This window comes from Aulonocara stuartgranti, assembly GCF_965226115.1.
Source record: "Aulonocara stuartgranti genome assembly, chromosome: 8".
Lineage (NCBI taxonomy): Eukaryota > Metazoa > Chordata > Actinopteri > Cichliformes > Cichlidae > Aulonocara > Aulonocara stuartgranti.
In genome coordinates, this window is record NC_138959.1 from 13,786,211 (window position 1) to 13,811,678 (window position 25,468).

Below are 25,468 nucleotides of genomic sequence, written 5' to 3' on the forward strand. Positions count from 1 at the left end.
TTAGTTTGCCTGGGAAAACAACCCAACAAAAACAGTTTATTAATCATTGATAAAACCAAGAATTTACTCCGAGCCCAGCTTTGAGTTAAAAGAGACACAAACTCACAAAGCTGAACCTGTCAGACAAAAGTAGATCCCATCACTTCAGTAGGCTTATACTTCTTACTCATTGGTTGAAAGTGCATAAAATGATCAAACCTTTTTGCAAGACTGCAACAAGGTTTTGTGCTTTCATCATTTGAACTTTCAGCATACAGTATTTATCAGATTTTGGCCATATAACAATCTGGTCCAGCCCATATTTCTTCCAAATACACTCAGTATATGAAAGCACAAACTTTCCTTCAGCATTCCACTCAGTTTGACCTTCAACCTGCAATAACCTTAATTCAGCTTTGTTAATCCTGTCGTTTTGCTTGAATTTGCTAAAAATGGCTCTTCAGTTGAAATTTACACCTTAGCACTCACACAAATACCAACAATCCTTCCAACAAACATCACTAGTGCTGTCCTGGTTCAACATGCTTAATCTCACTCTTAATCATATGAACTCTGCTGCAGTTTGTTATTACATCTATAGCAGCTCTGATAATATTGTGGCTTCTCATGTAACTGCAAAGTCACAATTATCGCTTCATCAAAGTAGTAAAATAACACAGTAAAATATAAGCACACTTTCTAAAAGTGACCATCTCTGTCTCCAAATTTCTCCTTTGCTCTACGCTTCTTCTATGGCAGCAACTTTACTGGACTTGGTTGTGTTCTGGAGGGTGGCTGAAGACGAAGATGAGGTGGTGCTGGACTTCTTCTCCATGGATCTGAATGAAGTTGTGGTGGTGCTGGACTTTTTCTGCACGGTCTGGATGGTCTTCTTCCTCTTGACATGAAGAACTTCCATCGCATCCATGTTGACACCTTGCTGGATCTCCTCACTGGTCTCCACCTGCTCAGAAGCTTGCTGTTGCTGTTGTTGCTGCTCCTCCATCATCTGCTGATAATGCAGCTGAAAGGAAGACAGAGAGGACGTCTTCAAGACCCTTTGCTGTCTAAGGACTTCCTTATTTTATATATATATATATATATATATATATATATATATATGTGTGTTGGGGTTTTTTTGTTTTTTTTAAAGACACTGTACTAATCACTATTGTCACCATTCCATGATGAACTTACCATCATGTGTTGCTGATACTTCGCAATAGCCTCATCAGCGCTAACTCCATCAGCCAGCCCCAACTCTGCAGCCCGGCGTGCAAGCTCTGCTTTATGAGAACCAGGAGGGGTCCAGCCCACTCCTCTGATCCAGTTCAGGTCCGACTTGTAGTTCACCTTGAATAAAAAAGAAAAGAAATGACAGTGGTATATTTCTACTACAAATAAGCAAGTGGCCCAAATTTAATACATGGCATTCTTAAATAACTTGGGGTTAATGTTTTCAATACATTTCATTCAATCTTTGGAAGATTTTGGTTAAGCCTGGGCTTATAGTCAGTTAGTTTTTTAATTAAAAAAACATGAATTATGATTCTGATTAAGGCAACAAAACAAGCCAAAAATAAGTTGCTCTGACTGAGCAGTTATACTTTGTGGCTTAAAACTGCAAGAATGATTCAAAAGGTCCAAAAAACATGGGATCTGTAAACTGGAAAACCAAAACAATAAACTCAAAGAGGGTAAAAGAATTCACAGAATTGTGGCTCATTATTAGACCAATACACAGACCAGTTCAATAATGAGAACGCTCTAACCAGCAACCACAAAATGACCCCAATGTTAATCCATGGGGCAATTGTCCGTGTTAAAAGTACACATGCTTGTTTTTTCAGGATCATCGTGTGACTAAAAGTAAACACTGAATTTGGCTCATGCCATAGGTCCCACTGTTGCACAAGACATTTGCTTTTTGAGCACCTAACAGTGCTTCTTCCCTAAATACATATCAATCAATCAATAAATGACACATCAATAAATGACAGTAATTATATTTTCAGATCCAGCTCAGTTGCACGAGCATCACAACTTACATCACTCTGCAGTTTGTAGGCCTGCTTTGCATGCTTGACATTGAGCTGTTCGGGGTCACAGGTGTAGTCGTGGAGCTTGTGTCGATAGGTGAGGTCACTAGCCTGAGCTTGGCTCTTTTTGGCGTGCAGGAACTCAGGCTGATCTGGGCGGATGTTGTAGTGGGCACGTTCCTCCTTGGACTGACGTTTGTACTCTAAGTTGCTTTGGAGTTTGCTTGCTGCCAGAGAGTGCAACATCTTAGGGTCATCCTCCACACAGCGCAGGCCTACCTGGTGGCCCTTCTCCTTCAAGTGAGCCTCCTTGTAGCGGAACTGTTGCAGGGAGAAATACAGGGTCAGCATCCTTTAAATGCCTTTGTTTAATACTGTTACTGTATAGTATAAAAATGTTTGTCCTGGAATAATAGCCTCGAAAATGTATTTCAATGCAACAAGGCCCATAACTCACATCACTAGCGATTTCTCTGGAAGCCTTGGCAGTTTGGAAGGGAATAGCGTCCAGCCTCAGGTCGTAGCCCGATGTCTTCACTTGCTCCCCAGACGCCTTGTAAACTTTCTTCGTGGAAAAATAATGCTCAAGATTAAAATGTTATGTAGAGATATTATCATCTTTTTTTAAAGGATTTTAAAAAATATTTTTTGTAAGTATTTAGCTGATAAATGTGCCTTACATCACTAATCTGCTGGGCATTCATCTTTGCTCTGATGAAGTCTGGATCATCTGGATGCAAGGTGTATTTATGCATGTCGTCATTCTTTCCAGATTTGTACAGCCTCTGTAGTGGATGAGAGGCACAGGCATGAACAAGGTAGAAATATCACCGCCAGCAGCTAAGACAGCAAAAGACTTAGAGCGGAATCAGGTTTTTGAATCAGTTCTCTCTTATAAGCATTTCCATCTTCTTCCTACCTCACTGCACTGCTGATAACTAGTCTTAGCGTGGACTATATCAGGAGAGTCAGGTACTGAGGTAAACTTCAGGCTGTCTGGCAGCTGGCGATACCTCTTCTGCAAGAAGGAAGACCACACACACATTTAGACACAGATGGCGAAAGCTTTTAAAGCAATACTGCATAAATGCTAAATTCAGCTTCATATGCAGTCAGAGCTGGAGCTCATAACCTTACAGGAGTTTAATTAAAACCATAAACATGATGGATATATTACTTAAATTTGACAGTAAACTGCAGCAATATTATAAATTAACAGGTTTCGGTGCATTACTCACATCACTTATAAGTTCTCCAGCCTTTTTGGCAGACTCCAGCTGAGGCGCACCCACTCCATCCCAGGCTACCCCTTTCATGAAATTGAGGTCTGACTTGTAGAGTTTCTAAACATAAAGTAATAGAGCAATAGATGAGTCAGGACATTTGCACTTCCTATTAGTAATTTAATCTCTTCTTTACTCCCAGCCCTCACCTCACTCTGCAGTTCATAAGCCTTTTTGGCCCATTTGACCTTCATGTCGTCAGGGAGCACCGTGTACTCGTGCAGCCTCGTCCTGTAGTCCTGGTCGCTGGCCAGTGCCTGCGCATTCTTAGCCGCCACCAGATTAATCATGTCTGGCGTGAGGTGGTACTGTCCGCTGGTTGTCAGTGCATCCTTGCGGTACTCCTGGTCGCTGGCCAATCGGCCGGCCTGCAGGCAGTGCAGCATACGTGGGTCGTCCATGATGCATTTGACCCCAATGTGCTTCCCCTTTTCCAGCAGGTGGTTGTGTTTGTACTTGTACTGCAGAGACACAAGTTAGATTAATCAACTGGAACTGATCTGCAAATTTTAATCAAAAGGATACAAAACCCTGCATACGATTCCTACTTTACCAGAGCTTAGAGTGAGCATTTTTTTTAAAAACTTAATCATGGTTGATTTAACTCTTTAAATGCTTGGGTTTTGCTGTGCTGTTCAACAAATGTGATCTTACATCACTGGCGATGCCCGTGGAGCTCTTGGCAGCCTGGAAGGGGATGTCCTGCATGGTGAGTTTGTATCCCTGAGCCCTGAGAGTGTGCCAGGACTCTCTGTACTTTATCTGCAAAGAAAAAAAGTTATCTATATTGTATATACATATAACATTTGAAAAGAACATGCTTATGATCACTGTATGCTGTTAAGTACCTCACTAAAGTTGGCTGCATTGATCTTTGCTTGTGTAATCTCTGGCCTCTCAGATGTAATAGTGTAGCTGTGTTGGTCATTCACCCCTTTCTCCTTATACAAACGCTGGGACAGAGAGATAAAACCCAGTTTATTATCATTCAAATCATCAAATATTTCCAGCAAAGTAACATGCCTGGTTATTTCTAGTAATCTTAAAAAGGAACGTTGCAGCTTAAGCAAGCAAAAAAACATTTACAAGAAAAGGAGAAACTAAAACAGTAACGTTATTGTCTTACTTCATTTGCAATCTGTGAACTGTGTTTGGCATGGATAATATCTGGAGAGTCAGCAACAGAGGTGTGCTTGAAGTTGTACGGCTGCTGACGGTACTTTTTCTGTTGCAGAGAGAATTAAACAGTTAGTTTTTGGTGTAAATCAAGTCAATGTTTTGAATTCCCACCAACAAAATCAAAAGTTAAACCCAGAAAATTTATAGTGAAACATTTTTACCACTGAAAACGTCAGATCCAGAATCAACTATACGATTTCCCTTGATCATGCATCAAGATAGGGTGAATATAGGCAACCTAACATGCACTGAAAGCACTAAAAAGGGCAGAAAGTAAATGAAAAGCATAGGGGATATCTCACTTCACTGATGAGGTCTGTGGCCTTCTTGGATCCTTCAATCTGCAGAGCACCAGTGGCGATCCAGGCTGTGCCACGCAGGTAGTTCAGGTCAGAGCGATACAATTTCTGTAGGGTGGACAAAAAAGAATAAAATAGGAATATTACAGAAGCAAACGTGATTCCATTTTATTACTGTCAGTTACTATCTAGTACAAGTTTCAGCCTTTAATAATCAATTTGCCTGGTAGACGTGTGCTGTCTGTTACAGAGATAAATAAACCAGCCTTGTAACCAGCCTCAAACACACTTTAAGTATCAGATACTAGCTGTTTCTTTAAAATAGCTTGGCCTCAACAATTGGCACTAAAAACTGAAAATCTTGATCACATCTCTGAATGTAAAAACAAGTCTCATTACATAGAAACAACCACTGCAAAGGTTTTTTTTTTTATCTACAAATACAGCATTTCATGTGTTCATTGATTTAATGGTTTAAAATTGTAAAGTACAAATAATGTTGCCTTTGTGCTCTTTTTCACAGCAAGCTCAGTTGTGACAGAAGAGCGTTGTTAAATCTATAAATAAAAGATGCTGCGAGCAGCTGTCTGCCGTCACTCTCACCTCACTCTGCAGGGTGTATGCTTTCTTGGCAGCTAGCAGCTTCAAGTCATCCGGCAGCGCGGTGTATTGATGCAGGGACAGCCGGTAGTCCTGGTCACTGACTAATGACTGTGCCTTTTTAGCATGTGCAACCTCCAGCATGTCCATGGGTAGGTGGAACTTTGAGAGTTCCTTTGCAGAGTCCTTCTTATACTTGATCTAGATGGGGAAATGTGATTACGAGAATATTGTATAATCATTAAAATATGATTTCTATCAGCTAAACTGCAGAAACTAAGTACTCACATCACTCTGTAGCTTGCTGGCATAGACTGAGTGAGCAATGTTCAAGTCATCCTGCAGTCCCTTCAGGCCGATCATCTTCCCTTTGGTCTTCTGAAATTCTTCTCTGTACTTTTGCTGAAATGACACACAAAACACACAAAGCTTAGTGAGGAGAGCTATTTGAAAATCTGTGTTGACAAGAGCAGTTTCAGTTCAACTTTCTGCTAAAAAATAGTAATAATGTGGTTTCATATGATGAAATGGATTCTCACATCACTGAGGATCTCTGCAGATGCTTTGGCAGATTGGAAAGGAATGGCATCCAGACGCAGCTTGTAACCGCCATCACGTATCTTCTTCCAAGATTCCTTGTATTGCGTCTGAAATGTGTCGGATGGACAAACTCAGTTTCACCGCGAAAACATTATATAAAACCTGCCGCAGAGAAGAACTTTTTGACTGACTAAATGTGCCTATGTATGGTTTTACCTCACTGATATTCATGGCATTCAGCTTGGCTTGCACCAACTCGGGTAACTCTCCACTCAGTGTGTAGTTGTGCTTCATGTTTTCACCCTTCTCCCTGTACAACCTCTGTAAAGAAGAAAAAACAGCACTAAAGATCAGTTTACCGCAATGAAACAAGCCTTAAAATAACTCAATCTGGTGAACTTCTAGGTGCTACAGTGGTTTTTGTGGCATATGTCAAGTGGGCCAAAAAAACTCAACAAGCTAGGTAACAACATGTTTGTTGTATGCTATATCACGCAATAATAACATATGGCTGAGGCTACAAATGTCAGCTGAACTTACATCAATTGCAAGTTTGTTGCTTAGTTTGGCCTGGTTCATCTCTGGAGTGTCTTCAACACTGGTGAACTTCAGAGCGCTTACATCCTGACGATACTTTTTCTGGAGAAGAAAAATACCCCAGTGATGAACACTAGGCTGTAACAATGGGAGGCAACCATAAAAAACTCAATGCATATACGTGTTGGGACCACTAGAGGGCACACACTATATCATAAATATCCCACATAGCAAAATTGGTATGGCCTGGATCTGGCCCACACAATGTGCTTACACATGGCCCACATACCGAAAAGAATGACGGCCCCGATCTGGTTTGCCAGAGGTGGCTCACACATGGGCCAGTTGCAGACACACTGCTGGCCCTGTGCTGGCCCAGAACATTTTGAACTCTGGCCCCAGATGTCAGCCTAATGTGTACCTTAATCAAGCCATGTAATAACAACATGTACTGGAACATAATAGTGGAAAACTAGCAAGACAAAACTCTGTTCAGACAGAGAATGGACTGATTCTTATATAATGCCTTTCTAGTCATCCAGATTACTCAAAGTGCTCTGTACAACATGCCACATTCACACACTTTGTCTAAACTGGGTGCTTCCTAACTATATTCTAACTCTTGACATGCAGACTGGAGGCAGGACTCGAATCACTTACCCTCTGATCAGTAGGTGACCTGCTCTACCTCCTGAGCTTCAGCCACCCAGTGGTAAACATGACTAAACCCTCACTAGGTTTAGGATAAAGTGTACATCACAAACCTGTCAAACCTGCAATTGAAACGTTGGCTACCATAGCAGTATAGTATTGCAACATGGCATTTGGGTCTTCTAACTAAAACAGGAAAATGGTAACATAAATAGTGCCATCATTGCCAGACCTGCCCCACATCTGGTTGATATACACCCCGCCATGACACCAGTCAGTCAGAAGTGCCAGCTTGATGCCGGATCTGGGCCAGACCTGTTTTGTATGAGCCTGGGCCACATAAACCAAAACATAATAGGGCCAGATGTGGCATGCCATCGCATAAACAGTGCCATCTACATCAGGCCTGCCACATATCTGGATGACATATCACTTGCCATGCCAGAAGTCAGCCAGCTGTGCCGGCTTGACACCAGATCCAGACCAGACTTTTCTGCTATGTGGGATGGATCCTAAAAAATAAAGTACCTAAAAAAATCAAAAAGATGGAAAAACAAAAGGAGACTTTGTTAGATAGATACATAACCACATGTTCACAAACAGTATACAGAAAAATGCTTGCTCAGGACGGGCTCCAAGATCTGTTCTGTTTCATAAACTAATGGTGGTAACATGAGTGGAATGACAAATAAGTGGCTGCTCATGATGAGATTAAGAATAGTGCATGTAGATTCCAGCCTCGTGTATCATATGCAGAACATTACAAAAAAGACTGCACCAGATAAAAAGAAGTGACTTCTGAGATATCAGATTCTTTACAGGATGGGCTTCTGGAAAATGTAGGTACAAGAAAATGGCCAAAAGAATTTATCAAGAACGTTTGCTAAGTAGGAGGAATCCCGACTTGAACCCAAGACCTCTTGATCTGGGGTCAAATGCTCTCGAAGAACCCTGATAGCAAAGGCTTTGACTCGGATTGTGTCAGGAAACACTAAGAACAAGGAGAGTCAAAGGATAGGACAACATTTGTATGAAAATATAGTTTAGAAATGAACAAAGGTGAAATACTAAGGAACTGCGTTTATCTGAATGCAAAATCAGGCCAGGAAAAAGCCCTGATAGATAACGCTTTGACTCGGATTGTGTCAGGAAATACTAAGAACGAGGAGAGTCAAAGGATAGGACAACATTTGTATGAAAATATAGTTTAGAAATGAACAAAGGTGAAAAATTAAGGAACAGTGTTTTACTGAATTCAAAGTCAGGCCTGGAAAAAGCCCTGACAACTAAGGTTTTGACTCGGATTGTGTCAGGAAATTCTAAGATGCACGAGACCCAAGAACGCTTACAAAGTAGGGGGTATCCCGACTTGAATCCGAGACCTCTTGAACTGCAGTCAAATTTCTGTGAAATTATACTTTAGAAATGGACAAAAGGGAAATATTAAAGATTTAGATTTATCTGAATGAAAAGGCAGGCATGCAAAGAGCGTTTGTTAAGTAGGGAGCATCCTGACTTGAACAAAAGACCTTTTGATCTGCAGTCAAATGCGCTGCCACTGAGATATACCCCCAATACCCCTTCCCAATGAACCTGACAAAGCTTTCATGAAATTAAATGTTAGAAATGGACAAGAGGGAAACATTTAACATCTACATTTTTCTGAATGCAAAGTCAGGCCTGCAAAGACAGTTAAGTAGGGGGCATCCGGACTTGAACCAGAGACCTCTTGATCTGCAGTCAAATGCTCTGCCACTGAGCTATATCCCAGTTACTCCTAATACTCTAAAAGAACCCTAATAGCTAAGGCTTTGACTCGGATTGTGTCTGAAAACACTAAGATGCATGACAGTCAAGAATGTTTGCTAAGTAGGGGGCATCCGCACTTGAACCAGAGACCTCTTGAACTGCAGTCAAATGCTCTGCAACTGAGCTATACCCCCAATACCCCTGCACTGATCAAGAGGTCTCTACTTAGCAAACATTCTTTGCAGCCCTAACGTTGCATTCAGAAAAAACTAAATGTTTAATATTTCCCTTTTGTCCATTTCTAACGTTTAATTTCATGAAAGCTTTGTCAGGTTCATTGTGCAGGGGTAATGGGGGTATAGCTCAGTGGCAGAGCATTTGACTGCAGATCAAGAGGTCTCTGGTTCAAGTCTGGATGCCCCCTACTTAGCAAGCGTTCATGACTGTCGTATATTCAGACACAATCCGAGTCAAAGTCTTTCCTATCAGGGTTCTTCTAGAGCAGGGGTGCCCAATCCCGGTCCTCGAGAGCTACCGTCCTGCAGCTTTTAGATGCATCCTTGTTCCCACACACCTGAATCAAATGAATGAATTGTTATCAGGCCTTTGCCAAACATGATGGCATGCTGTAGAGATCAAACCATTTGATTCAGCTGTGTTGGAGTAGGGATGCATCTAAAAGCTGCAGGACGGTAGCTCTCGAGGACTGGGATTGGGCACCCCTGTTCTAGAGCATTTGACTGCAGTTCAAGAGGTCTCTGGTTCAAGTCCGGATATCCCCTACTTAGCAAACATTCTTGACTGTCATGCATCTTAGTGTTTTCAGACACAATCCGAGTCAAAGCTTTAGATTTTAGGGTTCTTTTAAAGCATTAAGAGAAATGGGGGTATAGCTCAGTGGCAGAGCATTTGACTGCAGTTCAAGAGGTCTCTGGTTCAAGTCCGGATGCCCCCTACTTAGCAAGCGTTCATGAACGTCATGTATATTCAGACAAAATCCAAGTCAAAGCCTTTCCTATCAGGGTCCTTCTAGATCATTTGAACCCAGATCAAGAGGTCTTTGGTTCAAGTCGGGATGCCCCCTACTAAGCAAATTTTCTTTGCAGCCCTGACTTTGCATTCAGAAAAAACTAAATCTTTAAAATTTCCCTTTTGTCCATTTCTTCCGTTTAATTTCATGAAATCTTTGTCAGGTTCACATGTCAGGGGTAATGGGGGTATAGCTCAGTGGCAGAGCATTTGACTGCAGATCAAGAGGCCTCTGGTTCAAGTCCGGATACCCTCTCCTTAGCAAACGTTCTTGAATGTCATGCATCTTAGCTTTTTCAGACACAATCCGAGTCAAAGCCTTTCCTATCAGGAAATGCTCTGATCAAGTAGAGACCTCTTGATCAGAGCATTTTGATCTGCAGTCAAATGCTCTGCCACTGAGCTATACCCCAATTACCCGTGACATGTGAACCTGACAAAGCTTTCATGAAATTATACGTTAGAAATGGACAAGAGGGAAATATTAAAGATTTAGATTTTTCTGAATGCAAAGTCAGGCATGCGAAGAATGTTTGCTAAGTACGGAGCATCCCGACTTGAACCCAAGACCTCTTGATCTGGGGTCAAATGCTCTAGAAGAACCCTGATAGGAAAGGTTTTGACTCAAATGATCTAGAAGAACCCTGACAGGAAAGGCTTTGACTCAAATGATCTAGAAGAACCCTGACAGGAAAGGCTTTGACTTGGATTGTGTCTAAATATACAGTCAAGAATGTTTGCTAAGTAGGGCGTATCAGGACTTGAACCAGAGACCTCTTGATCTGGGGTCAAATGCTCTATAAGAACCCTGATAGGAAAGGCTTTGACTCGGATTGTGTCTGAAAAAGCTCAGATGCATGACATTCAAGAACGTTTGCTAAGGAGAGGGTATCCGGACTTGAACCAGAGGCCTCTTGATCTGCAGTCAAATGCTCTGCCACTGAGCTATACCCCCTTTTCTCGGAATGCTTTAAAAGAACCCTAATAGCTAAGGCTTTGACTCGGATTTTGTCTGAAAACACTAAGATGCATGACAGTCAAGAATGTTTGCTAAGTAGGGGGCATCCGGACTTGAACCAGAGACCTCTTGAACTGCAGTCAAACGCTCTGCCACTGAGCTATACCACCATTTCTCCTAATACTTTAAAAGAACCCAAATAGCTAAGGCTTTCACTCGGATTGTGTCTGAAAACACTAAGATACATGACAATCAAGAATGTTTGCTAAGTAGGGGATATCCGGACTTGAACCAGAGACCTCTTGAACTGCAGTCAAATGCTCTGCCACTGAGCTATACCCCCAATACCCATGCCCAATGAACCTGACAAAGCTTTCATGAAATTAAATGTTAGAAATGGACAAAAGGGAAATTTTAAAGATTTAGATTTTTCTGAAGGCAAAGTCAGGCCTTCAAAGAAGTTTTGCTAAGTAGGGGACATCCCGACTTGAACCCAAGACCTCTTGATCTGGTGTCAAATGCTCTATAAGAAACCTGACAGGAAAGGCTTTGACTCGGATTGTGTCTGAATATACATGACAGTGAAGAATGCTTGCTAAGTAGGGGGTATCAGGACTTGAACCAGAGACCTCTTGATCTGGGGTCAAATGCTCTATAAGAACCCTGACAGGAAAGGCTTTGACTCGGATTGTGTCTGAAAAAGCTCAGATGCATGACATTCAAGAACGTTTGCTAAGGAGAGGGTATCCGGACTTGAACCAGAGGCCTCTTGATCTGCAGTCAAATGCTCTGCCACTGAGATATACCCCCAATACCCATGCCCAATGAACCTGACAAAGTTTTCATGAAATTATACGTTAGAAATGGACAAAAGGGTAATTTTAAAGATTTAGATTTTTCTGAACGCAAAGTCAGGCCTTCAAACAAATTTTGCTAAGTAGAGGACATACGGCCTTGAACCAGAGACCTCGTGATCTGCAGTCAAATGCTCTGCCACTGAGCTATACCCCCTTTTCTTGGAACGCTTTAAAAGAACCCTAATAGCTAAGGCTTTGACTCGGATTTTGTCTGAAAACACTAAGATGCATGACAGTCAAGAATGTTTGCTAAGTAGGGGATATCCGGACTTGAACCAGAGACCCCTTGAACTGCAGTCAAATGCTCTGCCACTGAGCTATACCCCCATTTCTCCTAATACTTTAAAAGAACCCTAATAGCTAAGGCTTTGACTCGGATTGTGTCTGAAAGCACTAAGATGCATGACAGTCAAGAATGTTTGCTAAGTAGGGGGCATCCGGACTCGAACCAGAGACCTCTCTCCTGAGTTCAACATAAGACCTGGTTCATTAGATTAGAACACCCATTATGCATCTGGAAATTATAGGAAGCAGGGACTTATACGCCCTGAATCGAATTAAAAATCCACCCCTGTAGCTATCAAATTAAGATGAAATCCACATGAACTTATCAGTTAGGGCAACAAGAAATGCTAAATTACATAATGTCAAATTATATGTCTCTTGTACTCAAAGTGAGACCTGGTTCCACAGAGCAGAAGCCTGATAGTTTTGGGCTTCTGAATGGAAATTTAGCCCATAGGCCTGAAGGAGCAAGTTTTCTCATAGTTGAAAGAATGCCTGGATATGTTGGATGAGCTTTATAGTTTTATGTTTTTTAACATGTAAAATCAGATTTCCTCATATTTTAAAGTATGAACTTCAACTTGAATTGAAAAATATATAAACAGATATGATTTTAAACCTTGGAAGTTTCTGTGATATAACTCTCTAACCAAACTGAACACTAAGAAGATTGAGACTGATCTAAAAAAAGAATACTTTTGCCTCATTTTTACTAAAAAAAAAAGGGGGAAATATTAATAACATTTAACAGTGATTGTTTTATAGCTACTCGGAGCAATGCCTTGTCAGTCATAGTATTAAACATTACCTCGCTGACCAGCTCCCCAGCTTTCTTTGCTTGCAGAACATCCAGAGATTTCGAGGCCTCCCAGCCAACGCCCTTCATCCAGTTCAAATCTGACCTATACTGTTTCTGAAAACAGACGTGCGCACATATCAGTATCAAATTCTGCAGTACTTTTGCATGAAATGATTGGTCATTCCAGTGCCTAAAAGTAAGATTTACATCGCTTTGTAGTCCATAAGCCTTCTTCGCCCAGGCAACATTAATGTCAGTTGGCAGAGTAGTGTATTCATGGAGTATAGTCCTATAATTGGTCTCAGTTGCCAGGTCTTGAGCCTTCTTGGCATGGCTGATGTTCAGCATATCCAGGGAAACACTGGAAATGAAGATTAGTTTCAATGAGGAGCTTTGTTCCAAAACTGCAGAAAATGAAAGGTCAGTTATTGTTGAGTTGAGTTCAGCTCTTTGCTGATTGGGGTCTACTTAAAAAGAAGGATAATACACTTCATTTTACTTTGACTTTATCTGGGGTGATGGCTCATGCAGTCTTTATCAGAGCTTGTTTGACCTTTTGAAATGAAATGTCCTGTAAAACTTTCTAAATTGCTGCTGGTATGAAAAGAAAGCAGGATATTGCTAAGGAATCTGCTAATAATGTTTGTAATAATCTAAAAGCTTCTGTCAGTAGTTTTCCTCTTCAACTGATATCTGATAAATGATATAAGCTCTTTATCTCATTTTTAGAGTTACTGAAATGCTATAACACATGCATCATTACCCTCTGAGGTATAAAGATAAGAATATTAGGGCTAAATGACCTCGCTAACTCAGAAAATGCAAAATGAATTGCTTCACTTATTACCAATTAATTGAAGAAGACCATGCAACACAGATTTAAGAAACTATACCCAACTATAAATGACTCCCTTTACTTTATCTCTAGTACCAGATGCATCTGGGTGTAAAGAACTAAGCTTGGCCTCACCTGTATTTGGTCTTAGTGTCCTCGTAGTTCTTTTTGTAGTGGCGATCACTCTGTAGTTTGGTGGCCAGAGTGGAGTGAGCCATCTGAGAATCCTCACTGACCGCTTTAATGCCAATCATCTTGCCTTTGTTTTTCTCATACGTCTCTTTGTATTTCACCTGCAAAAAGACAAGAAATAAATGGTTCAAGATGCTAAATGCTACTTCTTAAAGAATCCAATGATTTCAAAATGCTGCAACTCAACCTAACCTAAGGTTATTGCAAATTTCAGAGTAAAAGAGAATAGAAACTCACATCACTAGCCAGGTCTCTCTTGGCTCTTGCTGTGAGTATAGATAGGGAGTCCAAACGGAGCTCAAAGCCCTTTTCCCTCTGCTTCTCCCAGTTGCTCTTGTACACTTTCTGCAAAGACAAATGCATGAGGAAAAAAATCATATCAGCACCTCACACGCACATATTGAGAAACTCGTTAAATTGCTTTCACCTTCAGGTGAAAACACAGAAAACTGTGAGGGCTGCGTGAGACAGACTAGAGACAATTTGTGAGACAAATTAAGCGTGAAAGACAATTTCACGTTGAACGGTGCGTGAGCTGCTACTTCAAAAGACTTAAAGTGCATTATATCACGTCATGTGGATTTTTAAAAGCAAATCTAATTTTGATAATTTTAAATTATTGGACTGAATAACTGGCTAACCAGCTTGATTTTGTACCATATGGAGACACTAAATAAGTTCAGCTGAATATAAGAAATTGGCTTAAATAGATTCCGCTTTCTGAGAACAACACTATGTCGAACCAGGTCACAGAATCAAACTGCTTTTAAGAAGATAAAATACAGTTTGTTTGTGACATTTTATATATATATATATATATATATATATATATATATATATATATATATATATATATATATATATATATATATACATATATATATATATGTGTGTGTGTGTGTTTGGTTGATATATACAGTTTTGTAATGATACCCTATGATTCATTAACTTGTAGAATCATCTTCAGCAGCAATAACTGAAAGTAATCGTTTTCTGCAGATCCTGGTAGCTAGTTTTTTACCTTTTTAATTTCTATGAAAGAACAAGGGACGTACTTGGTTTTCCACATAAAGTCCCTTTAAAACATAATTTGTCAAATGATTGCATGCATGAACTTATACCAGTTCAAGTGTGAGACACACGGCAGTCAACTGCACATTCTTGAGGAGCTTGTATAACGTAGCAGATAACAGATATAGTTTAAAAATGTGAATATTTGTTTTCTACATCAATTTTTTTATAAATGAACTTACTGCACTGAGAAGGTCCGCGTTAGCCTTTGCTTGTCTGAAAAGAGGTTCGTCCTTTGTGATGGTGTACTGGTGCAGCATCTGCTCTGTGTTTGCTTTGTAGGCCAACTGAAAAGTCACATAGATTAGTATATACTGCAAGAATGCACTAGAATGAATGGCGTCTCATTCCGGCTCTAAAGTGGAGACTTACATCGCTCTGCAGTTCCTGGCTTTTCTTTGCGTGCTTGATGGAGAGATCATCAGCCACCTGGGTGAACCTGATGCTGTCTGCCTTCTGACGGTATTTGGTCTGAGAGAAAAAAGCAGCCAAATAAATGGTGTGCTTGAAAGAAAACAGCAACAAACTAAAATATAAACACAAGCACATTTCCACTCACATCACTAAGCAGCTCTCCAGCTTTCTTTGCCTGAGTGATGTTGAGACATCCTTCGGTCTCCCAGCCCACTCCTTTCATCCAGTTCAAGTCTGAACGATACTGGTTCTGCAGAGAGGAACAAATGTCAAGAAAGACTTCTCCAAAAGACTTCTCTTTGCCTTTTTCTTCATGTCTCTGCATTTAAAAGAGACCCCTTAACCAAAATATCACCCTCAGGTGGCTCTCTCACCTCACTTTGGAGGGCATAAGCCTTTTTGGCCTGCTGGACCTTGATGTCATCTGCCATGACTGTGTAGTCGTGGAGCTTTGTGCGATACTCCAGGTCACTGGCGAGTGCCTGGGCCTTCTTGGCATGGCTTAGGTTGATCATGTCCAGAGGAAGGCTGTACTGGGCCTGGCTCTCTTTAGAGCCCTTCTTGTATTCAATCTGAAGTTGTAACAAAAAGCAATAGGTAACCTCTGAGGTTATACTCTGGGCTTGTGTGAGTCACACAAGTCTACACTATTACATTGCAGGTCAAGCAATTCTACTTACATCACTGCTCATCTTAGCCACTTGCAGAGAGTGCAGAGTCTTGGAGTCGCTCACGTTGACCCCCACAGCCTTCTCCTTGTTCTTCATGTAACTCTCTTTGTATTTAATCTGAAACACATGCCCGTCTGACTTGATTTCATTTGCCAGCTTTTACTTCTGATTAAAGCCACTTAGATTTTTGCTTAGATGTCTTTGCAGCAAAGAGAAGCGTGAGTTTACTTACGTCACTTGCAAGGTCTCGGGAGGCCTTGGCTGCTTTGACGCTCAGATCGTCCACACCAATTTCACAAGCTTTAAACTTTGTCTTCTCCCACTCCTCTTTATATTTAATCTGAAGAAACAGAAATGGGTTATGGCATCATAATGCCAATAACAAGATAGATCATGTGGATTGGTATTGAATTCTGGGTGCTTGCATGACGAGTGAAGGTAAGCTATTGATGCAAGTGTGAGAAGAGTAAACTTACATCGCTACACAAAGCAGCATTGGCTTTGGCTTTTTGGATTTGGGGCAGGTCTTGGGATAGTGTGTACTGATGCTTTGTCTTCTCATACCCGGCTTTGTAATTTAACTAGAGGCCACATGAATTACATGGTTAGAAAAAATAAGAAACTTATTAAGTGTTATGCATGGTGTTATACTGTTTACTTACGTTGCTGACAAGCTGAGCATTTTTCTTGGCCAAAACAATGTCAGGTGTGTCTGTCACTGACTTGTACTTCACCTGGTCAATGTGCTGCCTGTAGTTCTTCTGCAACCACAATGACAACAGCGCTGGGATGAAGTTTGCTATCTGAGAACCGACTTTACATTTGAATAATTTTTCTGATTTTAAGTGCTTTTAAAAAAAACCCTTTTAGCGTTAAAATGTCCCTTTGTCTTAATTATATTGTTGGAGGCTGTACCTCTTTCAGTGGATCCAGTTTTCTTTGGCTTTGGTAACCTGGCGTAAGATTGGCCGGGTAGTTGTATTCAGCCTGCTCCTGCTCACAGCCTTGTTTATAAGTAATCTGAGATATGCAGGACAAAACCACCACATCAATAAAATCACTCGCACAGACAGTTGACAGTTTATCATTTTCTATTTACAAATTAAACATGTAAAATTGTTTCTTTTTATCCGTGTAATATGAAATCAAATCCAACCAAGCAGATCTAATACACTGATTTGATTAAAAATAAGACTTACATCACTTGCCAGCTTCCTCGCTTTCATGGCATGCATGGTCTTCTTATCAATACCCGAGTCTTCATAGTGGCCTTTCATACCAGTAGTGTATTTCTCTTTATATTTGTTCTATAGAAAATATTTGTTTAAAAAGAAACATGTTCATGTGCTAATATCAGGTATTAATATATAAATACGTTGTTTGTAGGGTGTCAAAAAATCTACAAAATTATCAAAATATATATATTTGACATTGTTTTTGCGATTAAACTTACATCACTGGTGAACTTGGCAACCTTGGCTGCATTTTGAAACTGTGGGGTCTCACAGAAATTGATGCTGTGTCCTTTGCTGTTCTCCAAGTCTTTTTTATACTCCACCTGTTAGCAAACGTAAAAATAAAGCAGCCAAGCTGTAACATTTTTCACTGCAACCTCATTTTTCTGTTTTCCACAGTGAGAGCTGATCCTTTGTGGCACATTGGTGCCTACATGGCTAAATATACAGTAAAGTTCCTCCCACTAATCAGTCACCATCACTGACACTCCATCATCACTCGAGAGTCTCTGAGACCAACCTTTAATCTTAAACATGCTTTGCTGAGCTTAACATTAAAACCATTTCCCTATTTAACATGTCAGTCTCTTTATCATGAAAATATCACACAGGGGAAACCTCACCTTTAAACACTGGTGCTTGAAGTTATGTGATCATGGCTGTTATTGGGGCCGTCTTTTCTGCTAGCTTTATGCTTAAGTGCAAATAAAGTCACTGATCTCAACCTCTGGATGCTGTTTGAATCGTTGGAGCTGTTTAAAATATTTTCATAAAATTATCTGAGAAATCTAATGCTTTGTGCTCCAGCGTGGTGAGTGAAATACCAGTATCACATTTAGTACTAATATAAAGTCTATTGATGCACCATGCTAATCACGTTTGCTAGTGTTAGCTTGTGGTGGGCAGATTAATCCAACGCTGGTATTGGTTTTGGATCGACAGTAGTGCTATATGATTGATATTTTATTTCTATCTTCTTACTTGAGTATGTAGTCCACTGAATTGGGTTAAATATTTGTTTTTTAATGCAAAAATATACCTCAGTACTCTTGTGTTCACTGTCAAATCTATAGCACAACAGAAACTGGCACAAAGTGCTTTAGAGACAGGCACATTTACATTCCAGGTCTCCAAAAAACAGTTTCCATAAGCAATAAAAAGCTGAAAAGTGTGTTTTATTGTGTAAACTAAAACTGAAAGTGATTTAGTGTTTATTAAATGTGATGATGATGATGATGATGATGATGATGATAATGATGATGATGATTCATTTTTTAAAATCATGACATGCTGCTCTTTGCTACACAAGCTGCCTTTATAGGTTAAAAAGTATCAGTGTGGGCATTGGTATCTGAAATACTTGCCCTGTATTTACTTAAAATACTTTACAATTCGCAGTATAGAGCAGCACTAGTGTTAGCTGATAACTTCTCATCCAAATATTTCTACTTTTGGATTAAAAAGCCAAAACGACTACACTCCAGGGTTTAAAATGCAACTCACTAACCATGCTATGTTCTTTATTTACAGTCTGTCATTATATCATAAACATTATTTGAAGCATAAAACAAAAAAACAAAACTGAGATAATGTGTCTGTGTGGTTTTGGTGGAAAATTAGATTCAGAATAAGAGCTAATTTCTAACACACATATTTTTAAGGCTAAGAATAGATTCTTAAAAATAAAGCGCAGTGTGAGGTAACCTTAGTTTGGCAGGATGGGCCATGACCTTGGAGGTAAGCTGTCACCTCACCACACAAGCATTTCAGAGATGCTGAAAATGCAATTCAGGAGGCTTCATGTCTGCTGGACGCTGACACAGTACACCCAATATCTCCCACTCTTAAACACACATACATACATTTACCTGAGACTGACTGTTGCTTAGACAAAAAGCTATTTGAATATTCACATTGTTCTTTCCCTACGCTCTGAATAAATCTAGACACACAAATGTATTTAGCGAAGGTTGTATGCTTCTCACGAGCCTCACCTCACTGACAATCTTGTTGATTTTTCGTGCGTTCTTCAGTGCCAGATTATCCTCAGAGGTCAGACTGTGAAAGTGTGACGTGCCCTTCATCTTGTTTAAGTCTTTCTTGTATTTTAACTGGAAAGAGATGAAAAATTACTAAACGTGTTGCAGGAGGAGAAGGACAAACAGTTTTGCTCCTGCAAGGTTGAGGAACACACACAAACAGAGTCTAATTCATTCACTGCGGATAGTTTAGAGAATGATGACATCAAGTCTCCTCATTGTTGTCCCTCGTCTGCTATTCTGCCCGGTGTTGACAAGGACACTTGATTGATGAAGCTGAAACTCTTACACACTACACTCTGCAATGTTTTGACAATATTTACTACTAGTCCACATGACTAGATGACAGATACAAGCTCCCTTTATAACTACATGCAATCCTTCCAACACCTACACAACAAAGCATCTAAATGTTAGACTCAACATATTTGGGGCTCAGGAGGTAAAGCAGGTCATCTGCTGATCGGAAGGTTTGTGATTTGATCCCTGGCTCCTCAGGTCTGCATGCCAAATATCCTTGGGCAATATACTAACCCCAGGTTACTCTCCGATTCATCCATCAGAGTGTGAATGCTAGTGAGAAAGCACTGAAGAAAGTGAATGTGGCATGTTGTATAAAGCGTTTTGAGTGCGCTGGGAGAGTAGAAAAGGGCTAAATAAGACTCAGTCCATTTACCAAGATGGACCAATTACATGTTTGTCAAAGATACTTACAGCTTTTAGAAATATTTCACTGGGTCCACAGTCAGATTGATACTTACATCACTGGCAATTTCCTGTGCCTTCTTTGCAAGGTGATAACCAGGCGTAATCATGGCGGGGAAACTGCCTTTGCCTCGCTGTTGCTCGTATTCTTCAGTATAGGCAATCTGGAAACAGGAGAGCACTTTGCTTTATTTAGTTCACTTTGAATTAAAACAAACTGATGGAACAGTGACAGTAATTTTCATACATGGCTGAAGTTCTCTGCATTTTCTTTGGCATGGACAATCTCAGTAACAGCCGCTTCAGCGCTGGCTTTCCCCTTTATCTCCTGTTCGTACATCTGACGATACTTAATCTGGTTCAGCATGAAAACAACAGCATTTACATGCATTAGTATTTACTTGCATATGTGTGTGCTGTTTTTTTTGTTTTTTGTTTTGTACTACTTACGTCACTGGCCTGCTCAGTGGCCTTCTTTGACATTTTGTATCCAGGCGTAAGGTGTGCAGGGAAACTACCTTTACCTCTCTGCTGCTCATATTCTTCTGTGTAGGCATACTGATGAAAAAGAGGTGATGCCTCATATCCATAAATATATTATTGTAAGAATATATATGTTTATAGTTGAGCAGAGCTAGTTAAAAAAAAAAAAGTCAACAATGTCTGAAGGGCTTACATCGCTAACAATTTGTCCTTGTTTCTTGGCCAGAATCACCTCAGGGGGGTCCACAAATGTTGTGTATTTGGAAACTCTTTCCTCGTGTCCTTTTTTATATTCCAGCTGAAGAGAAAGACAACAAAGCATTTTTATTTGGCCTCTTGAATTTTTGATAAACTTGCATGGATTGTTTAACAGAAAGGGAAAATCAGTGAAGTTTAATCTTTTCTGTGAGGTACAGAAAGCTAAATGAAATCCACTTACATTACTTGCTAAGGTATTTGCCTTCTTGGCAGTTTGGTAGCCCGGTGTGATCATTGCAGGGAAGCTACCCTTTGCTTTTGACTGCTCATATTCTTCTGTGTATTTGACCTGTACAAAAAAGAAGCCACAAAATCAGCCATGTGACCAACACTGTTAAAAATTGTAAGGTTTTTTTATATCAACTATTTAAATAGAATATACTCATGATACAACAACACAACAACCAGTGAGAAAAAAACGTGTACTCACATCACTGATGGTATTCTGTGCCTGGGACATTGTCACTATCTCCTGGTTGCTCACCATCCCTGAATACCAGGTCTGCTGCTGTGAGAACTCAGACTGAGACTGAAAGGCCGGTTTATATATAAAAGATAAACATGGTCAATTACAAATGTTCCTAAACCAGGCAATTATGCATCTTGCAAGGTTTTTATGAACCTGTTAAATAAGCCATGCAATTCATTTATGTGAAATCATACAAAAAATAAACAAGTGCTTACTCATGACAGACAAAAGATTTGGCTGAATTAAAATACTAAAGTAGAAGAAATTAGGAAGTTTGAAGAATAATTTGTAATTCTTCTCTCTTTTATTTGATAAAGATAAGAATTTGGGTTGAAAATTCCCTTTAAAAGGGTTCAATGGCCAGTTGCTCTCCCAGGAGCTCACCTGGCTGGCCATCTGATTGGCTAGGCAAGCCTTCTTCAGCTCCATGGATCTCGTGTCACAGTGGAAGGTGGACATAAAGCGTTCGCCATCTTCGCGATACTTCAGCTACAAGGATGGCACATGGATGACAAGCATTAAGCCAAGGCCAGCGAGCATTTGCACATGCAGACGCTGCACATGTGACTGCAGCATCCATTTTGGTAGTTGGATGCTACTAATCACCTAAAAATAAAAATATATTTTTTTTACTGCTAGTCCTAACTGGTATTGCTTTACTTAAACAGTGCCAAACATCTCTCTATTCTTGTGCTGCAGGAGAACCTGAGCTGAAAAGCTAAATGATGAAGGGATAATGTTAGAGAGCTGGTATTAATAACTAAGATGTTCCACTCAAGATGGTACAAGACCTGCCCAGAACAAACCAGAATAGAGTACTTTGTATATCATCCTAGAGTTGTAAAAACCATCCCAAACTAATCTTAGAATAGCTCTATGTCAGAGGAAGAGACAGGACAGAGTGACGTCTCTAGAGCATCATCGCCTAAAGGGTATAAAGTACAATCAATAGGAATAAGAAAGCAAAAGCTGCATGTTAACCCAAGCAAGATATACACTTTTTAAATGTTCAGTGGGGTAAATCTAGACAGGGGGTTGAGGGCCACTCATGATCCGAGGTCAGCCCTCAGATCAAATGTTGAAATGTTAATTCCCACATCCCTCCAGTGGCTTAAAACAGTAGCCGAGGCGCTTGCTAGCCTACTGCTAATATAAGCATGAGAGCTTTGCGTGAACTTAGAGGCACAGACAGACTCAGACAGACAGAAACAGGTGGCTGAGCAGAGGAGAGGAAGGGATGTGAAGCTGTTTTTCCTGACATATAATTTTAGCCCGTTGAAGCATAAAGTGGGCTAAGTGGAGGGGGGTATCTAGCCCCTGTCAGGGAAACAGAAATAACCTGAGCCAGTCTCCATTCCAAACCACCTCCGTCACCACGGCCTCAGAACCACCGACCACCTCTCGTAAAGAAGGATTTAGACCTTTGTGATCCAACAGTAATGGATACAAATGCTCAGGGTCAAATCTCAAGTTTTTTACTGCCTTTTTAGACCTCGGTGTTCAGTATAAATAACAATCTTTAGAGTAGACACAGCCATAAACTGTCTTTCCTCTAGTGCCATAGACAGCAACAACAATGCCAGTGAGTCAGAGGACTGAAACATGTTGTATGGCATGCATGCTGCTGCTGTGGTTTTGCTCAGGATGTCCTCTTACCTCACTGCTGGCCTTACTTTGCTTCTTTGCGTTAATGTTGATGGGGGTCTCATAGACGCTTGTGAATGTGTTGTTCCTTGGATTGTGCCTGAAAGGATGAGATACACATATAGTTGCCAACATGGTCACACCAGGTGTAATTCACAACGTTAAAAATGGGACCCTGGCTATTGTGCAATCGTGGTTTACTAAGATGCAGTTAATTTGCCTCCTCTGTGCTTTACTCATTAAAAAAAGATTACGTTTTTATTTATTTTTATCATGTCTGGTGATTAACTACAAACGCTCAATAGGCATTGCAGTAGTATTGACTCCTACTTACACAGAGCAGTATGGCCTCTTCTTGTGGCTGACAAAGTTATTTGGAGTGAGTACCATTTTGCAGACATCACAATGAAAACATGCTTTGTGCCAATTCTGCCAAAAATGAAAGAAAGAAAAAGAAAGACAGACCATGAATCTTTAAATCCGTGTTCAGAGGAAACATGACTGGAATCTAGTTCATTAAGCAGAGAAAAAATGCTGGACAAGTAATTTCTGTTATATCTGATTAATAAGAGGCCCAGAATAACATCAGTAATCACATCACATTTTTCCACATGGACTCAATGACCGATTCTCTAAAGCTTTAATGTCACTGCTAAACTGTAAGTCTTTTTTTTGTCCAGTCTTTTAATTAAAAACAATCTTATATCCATAACCATTGTGCAGCTGTTATTAGTTTTATGGCTAACACAGACACATTTGAGAGTTCACTTTAACCCAAGAAGGCATTTATTTATAAATGCTTTAATGTATTACCTGGTCAATGCAGTTGATCTTCTCAGCTGGGTAGACCACAAACCCACACCTGGCGCAAGACTGCATGGTGAATGTTTTCCCTTCTTCTCAAAATCTCTCGGGAAAACCAATAAAACTATTGGCCAAAATGAAGTCGGGTCAGTCAGACGGACAGACGGCCCTTTAGCTGAGGAACTGGGAATCCCAGACAGTAGCGGTAGTGCGTCTCTGGTGGCTGAAAACTTAGCTCTGTGACTGTGGGACTGTGAAACTGGCTCTTACTTCACACCATGTCCCATGATGGACCACCCCCCTTCTGTGCCCCGTGCTCAAAGACTGGCCGAGTCCAGCTGTCTGTCTGCAGTGAGGGGGAAACAGAGTGACAGAGAGTTCACGTGTCAATCTATATGTGTAATGATCCTCAGTTGGACAGCTACCTCAACTTTGAGTATCTCCACATGACTAACAACATAAAACTGTGATTCCCTGTGTAATACTTTTACTTAGTCAAGTCATCAGCCATGCATGTAAACACAAAGTGTAGGCTGCTTGTTTAAGGCAAGTTTCTGTAGACTTACAAAAGATGTAAAGAATAATGACACAGGATTAATACAGACATACGAGAAAAAATACACAAAAAGTGAATACTAAAGAAAAAGATTAACGCAACATTAGCAAACAGCTTTTTTGACATAAAATGAGGCAATCAAGACCCTCTGAAGCCCAAAAGGGTCAGGGCTGTATTCACTGTAGGAAGACTGTCATGAGGTTGAGGTTTTTAATCTAACTGTGATAATAGGTCACATACCTTGACCTCATAGGATTTTTTTTGTGATTTTTGATAGATTAAATATGCAATAGGAGTAAATATTTAATGCTTTGAAATTAATTGTTTATAGAGTATTCTTATACTTGAAGGAAATAGTTTCATATTAGGGAATTAGTCAGTTATAACATATTACTTTTCTTTGCGTGATCAGAGACGTTCGATGTTTGAGGTTATTAACTTCAGTCTATAATGTGACATTTTATCTGTGATGTCTTAAAATGCTTCTTTGATTTTCTAATGGATCAACTGTTTTAGTCTAAGATACAGTAGGACTTCTTGTGCCTTTTACAATTTCATTACAATAAGAATAGAAACAGGAGCAGAAACAGAAATACTCTGTTAGATAAAATAATTTTAAAAATAACTAAATAAGCTTGAATTACTAGCAACCAAGATACAGAAAATAACAATTAAATGACTTGTGTAATAGCCACAGATAGAATGGATCTCTTGGAGTGCTCAGAGATCCTTTGGGCCAATGAGGCTGTTGCTGTGTGTGCTGCAGTGACCAATCAGAGAGGCATGTGTCGGGTGGGATAGATTGCCCATGATGCTGAGGAGTTTCTTCAGCATCCTGCTCTCACACCTCTACTGGAGTCTGACGCTCCACTCCCAGAACTGAACCAGCCTTTTAGTTTGTTCATTCTGCTGGCATCAGCTGCTTGCACTCTGCTGCCCCAGCTCACATAGAAAACCACACTTGCCACCAGAGTAATAAACATAGACTGATATCGAAGGCTCTGAGCTTCCTTCCATTTGTAATTTAGGGCAACATTAAACAAATTAATATACATACCTGGCATAGATTATTCGCTTTATGCTGTATTATTATGTCTTCACCGGCCAGCACAGAAAAAAAGCCTTAATTTACGTTTGTGGATATAAATTTGATCAATATGCTACAGGTAAATGCTGTCACGAATATTTCTGCTCCAGAGCAACTAAAACCTTTCCCATTTGGAAGAGAAAAAAGATAAACCTTCATAAATCAATCTTGCTTTTACTGCATCCTTTATTGTTGTTGTTGTTGTTATTATTATTATTTGC

At 40.1% G+C, this 25,468-nt stretch overlaps 1 protein-coding gene across 2 annotated transcripts; it reads right to left on the bottom strand.

The window, feature by feature from the left end:
- Positions 1-25,407, bottom strand: nrap (nebulin-related anchoring protein). 2 transcript variants are annotated; one of them, XM_082544799.1, is made up of 44 exons: positions 25,218-25,407; positions 23,614-23,950; positions 23,135-23,229; positions 22,830-22,900; positions 21,541-21,645; positions 21,118-21,216; positions 20,869-20,976; positions 20,623-20,727; positions 20,397-20,504; positions 20,194-20,301; positions 20,003-20,110; positions 19,197-19,313; positions 17,421-17,525; positions 17,167-17,274; positions 16,883-16,987; positions 16,630-16,728; positions 16,444-16,548; positions 16,200-16,307; positions 15,977-16,084; positions 15,671-15,868; positions 15,442-15,546; positions 15,255-15,353; positions 15,065-15,169; positions 14,049-14,156; positions 13,755-13,912; positions 12,992-13,145; positions 12,794-12,898; positions 6,460-6,558; positions 6,136-6,240; positions 5,919-6,026; positions 5,668-5,781; positions 5,383-5,580; positions 4,783-4,887; positions 4,428-4,526; positions 4,150-4,254; positions 3,956-4,063; positions 3,451-3,762; positions 3,257-3,361; positions 2,938-3,036; positions 2,699-2,803; positions 2,476-2,583; positions 2,028-2,339; positions 1,177-1,332; positions 1-1,003 (listed from the first exon to the last, which is right to left on the bottom strand). In XM_082544799.1, exons 3-44 carry the CDS (start codon positions 23,199-23,201, stop codon positions 719-721), a joined length of 5,289 nt encoding a protein of 1,762 aa, XP_082400925.1. In that variant the 5' UTR covers positions 23,202-23,229; positions 23,614-23,950; positions 25,218-25,407; the 3' UTR covers positions 1-718. The 2 variants fall into 2 exon arrangements, with proteins under 2 accessions (XP_082400925.1, XP_082400924.1); XM_082544798.1 differs by having other exon boundaries at positions 22,813-22,900.
- Between the last annotated feature and the right edge of the window lie 61 nt (positions 25,408-25,468).

Coding starts and splice junctions, on each gene's coding strand:
- nrap (XM_082544798.1), bottom strand. CDS start 23,679: ATGCAGTCTTGCGCCAGGTGTGGGTTTGTGGTCTACCCAGCTGAGAAG. Junction 4,255..4,427: donor GTTCACAGATTGCAAATGAA/GTAAGACAATAA, acceptor TCTCTGTCCCAG/CGTTTGTATAAGGAGAAAGG. Junction 2,584..2,698: donor ATGCCCAGCAGATTAGTGAT/GTAAGGCACATT, acceptor TTTTCCACGAAG/AAAGTTTACAAGGCGTCTGG.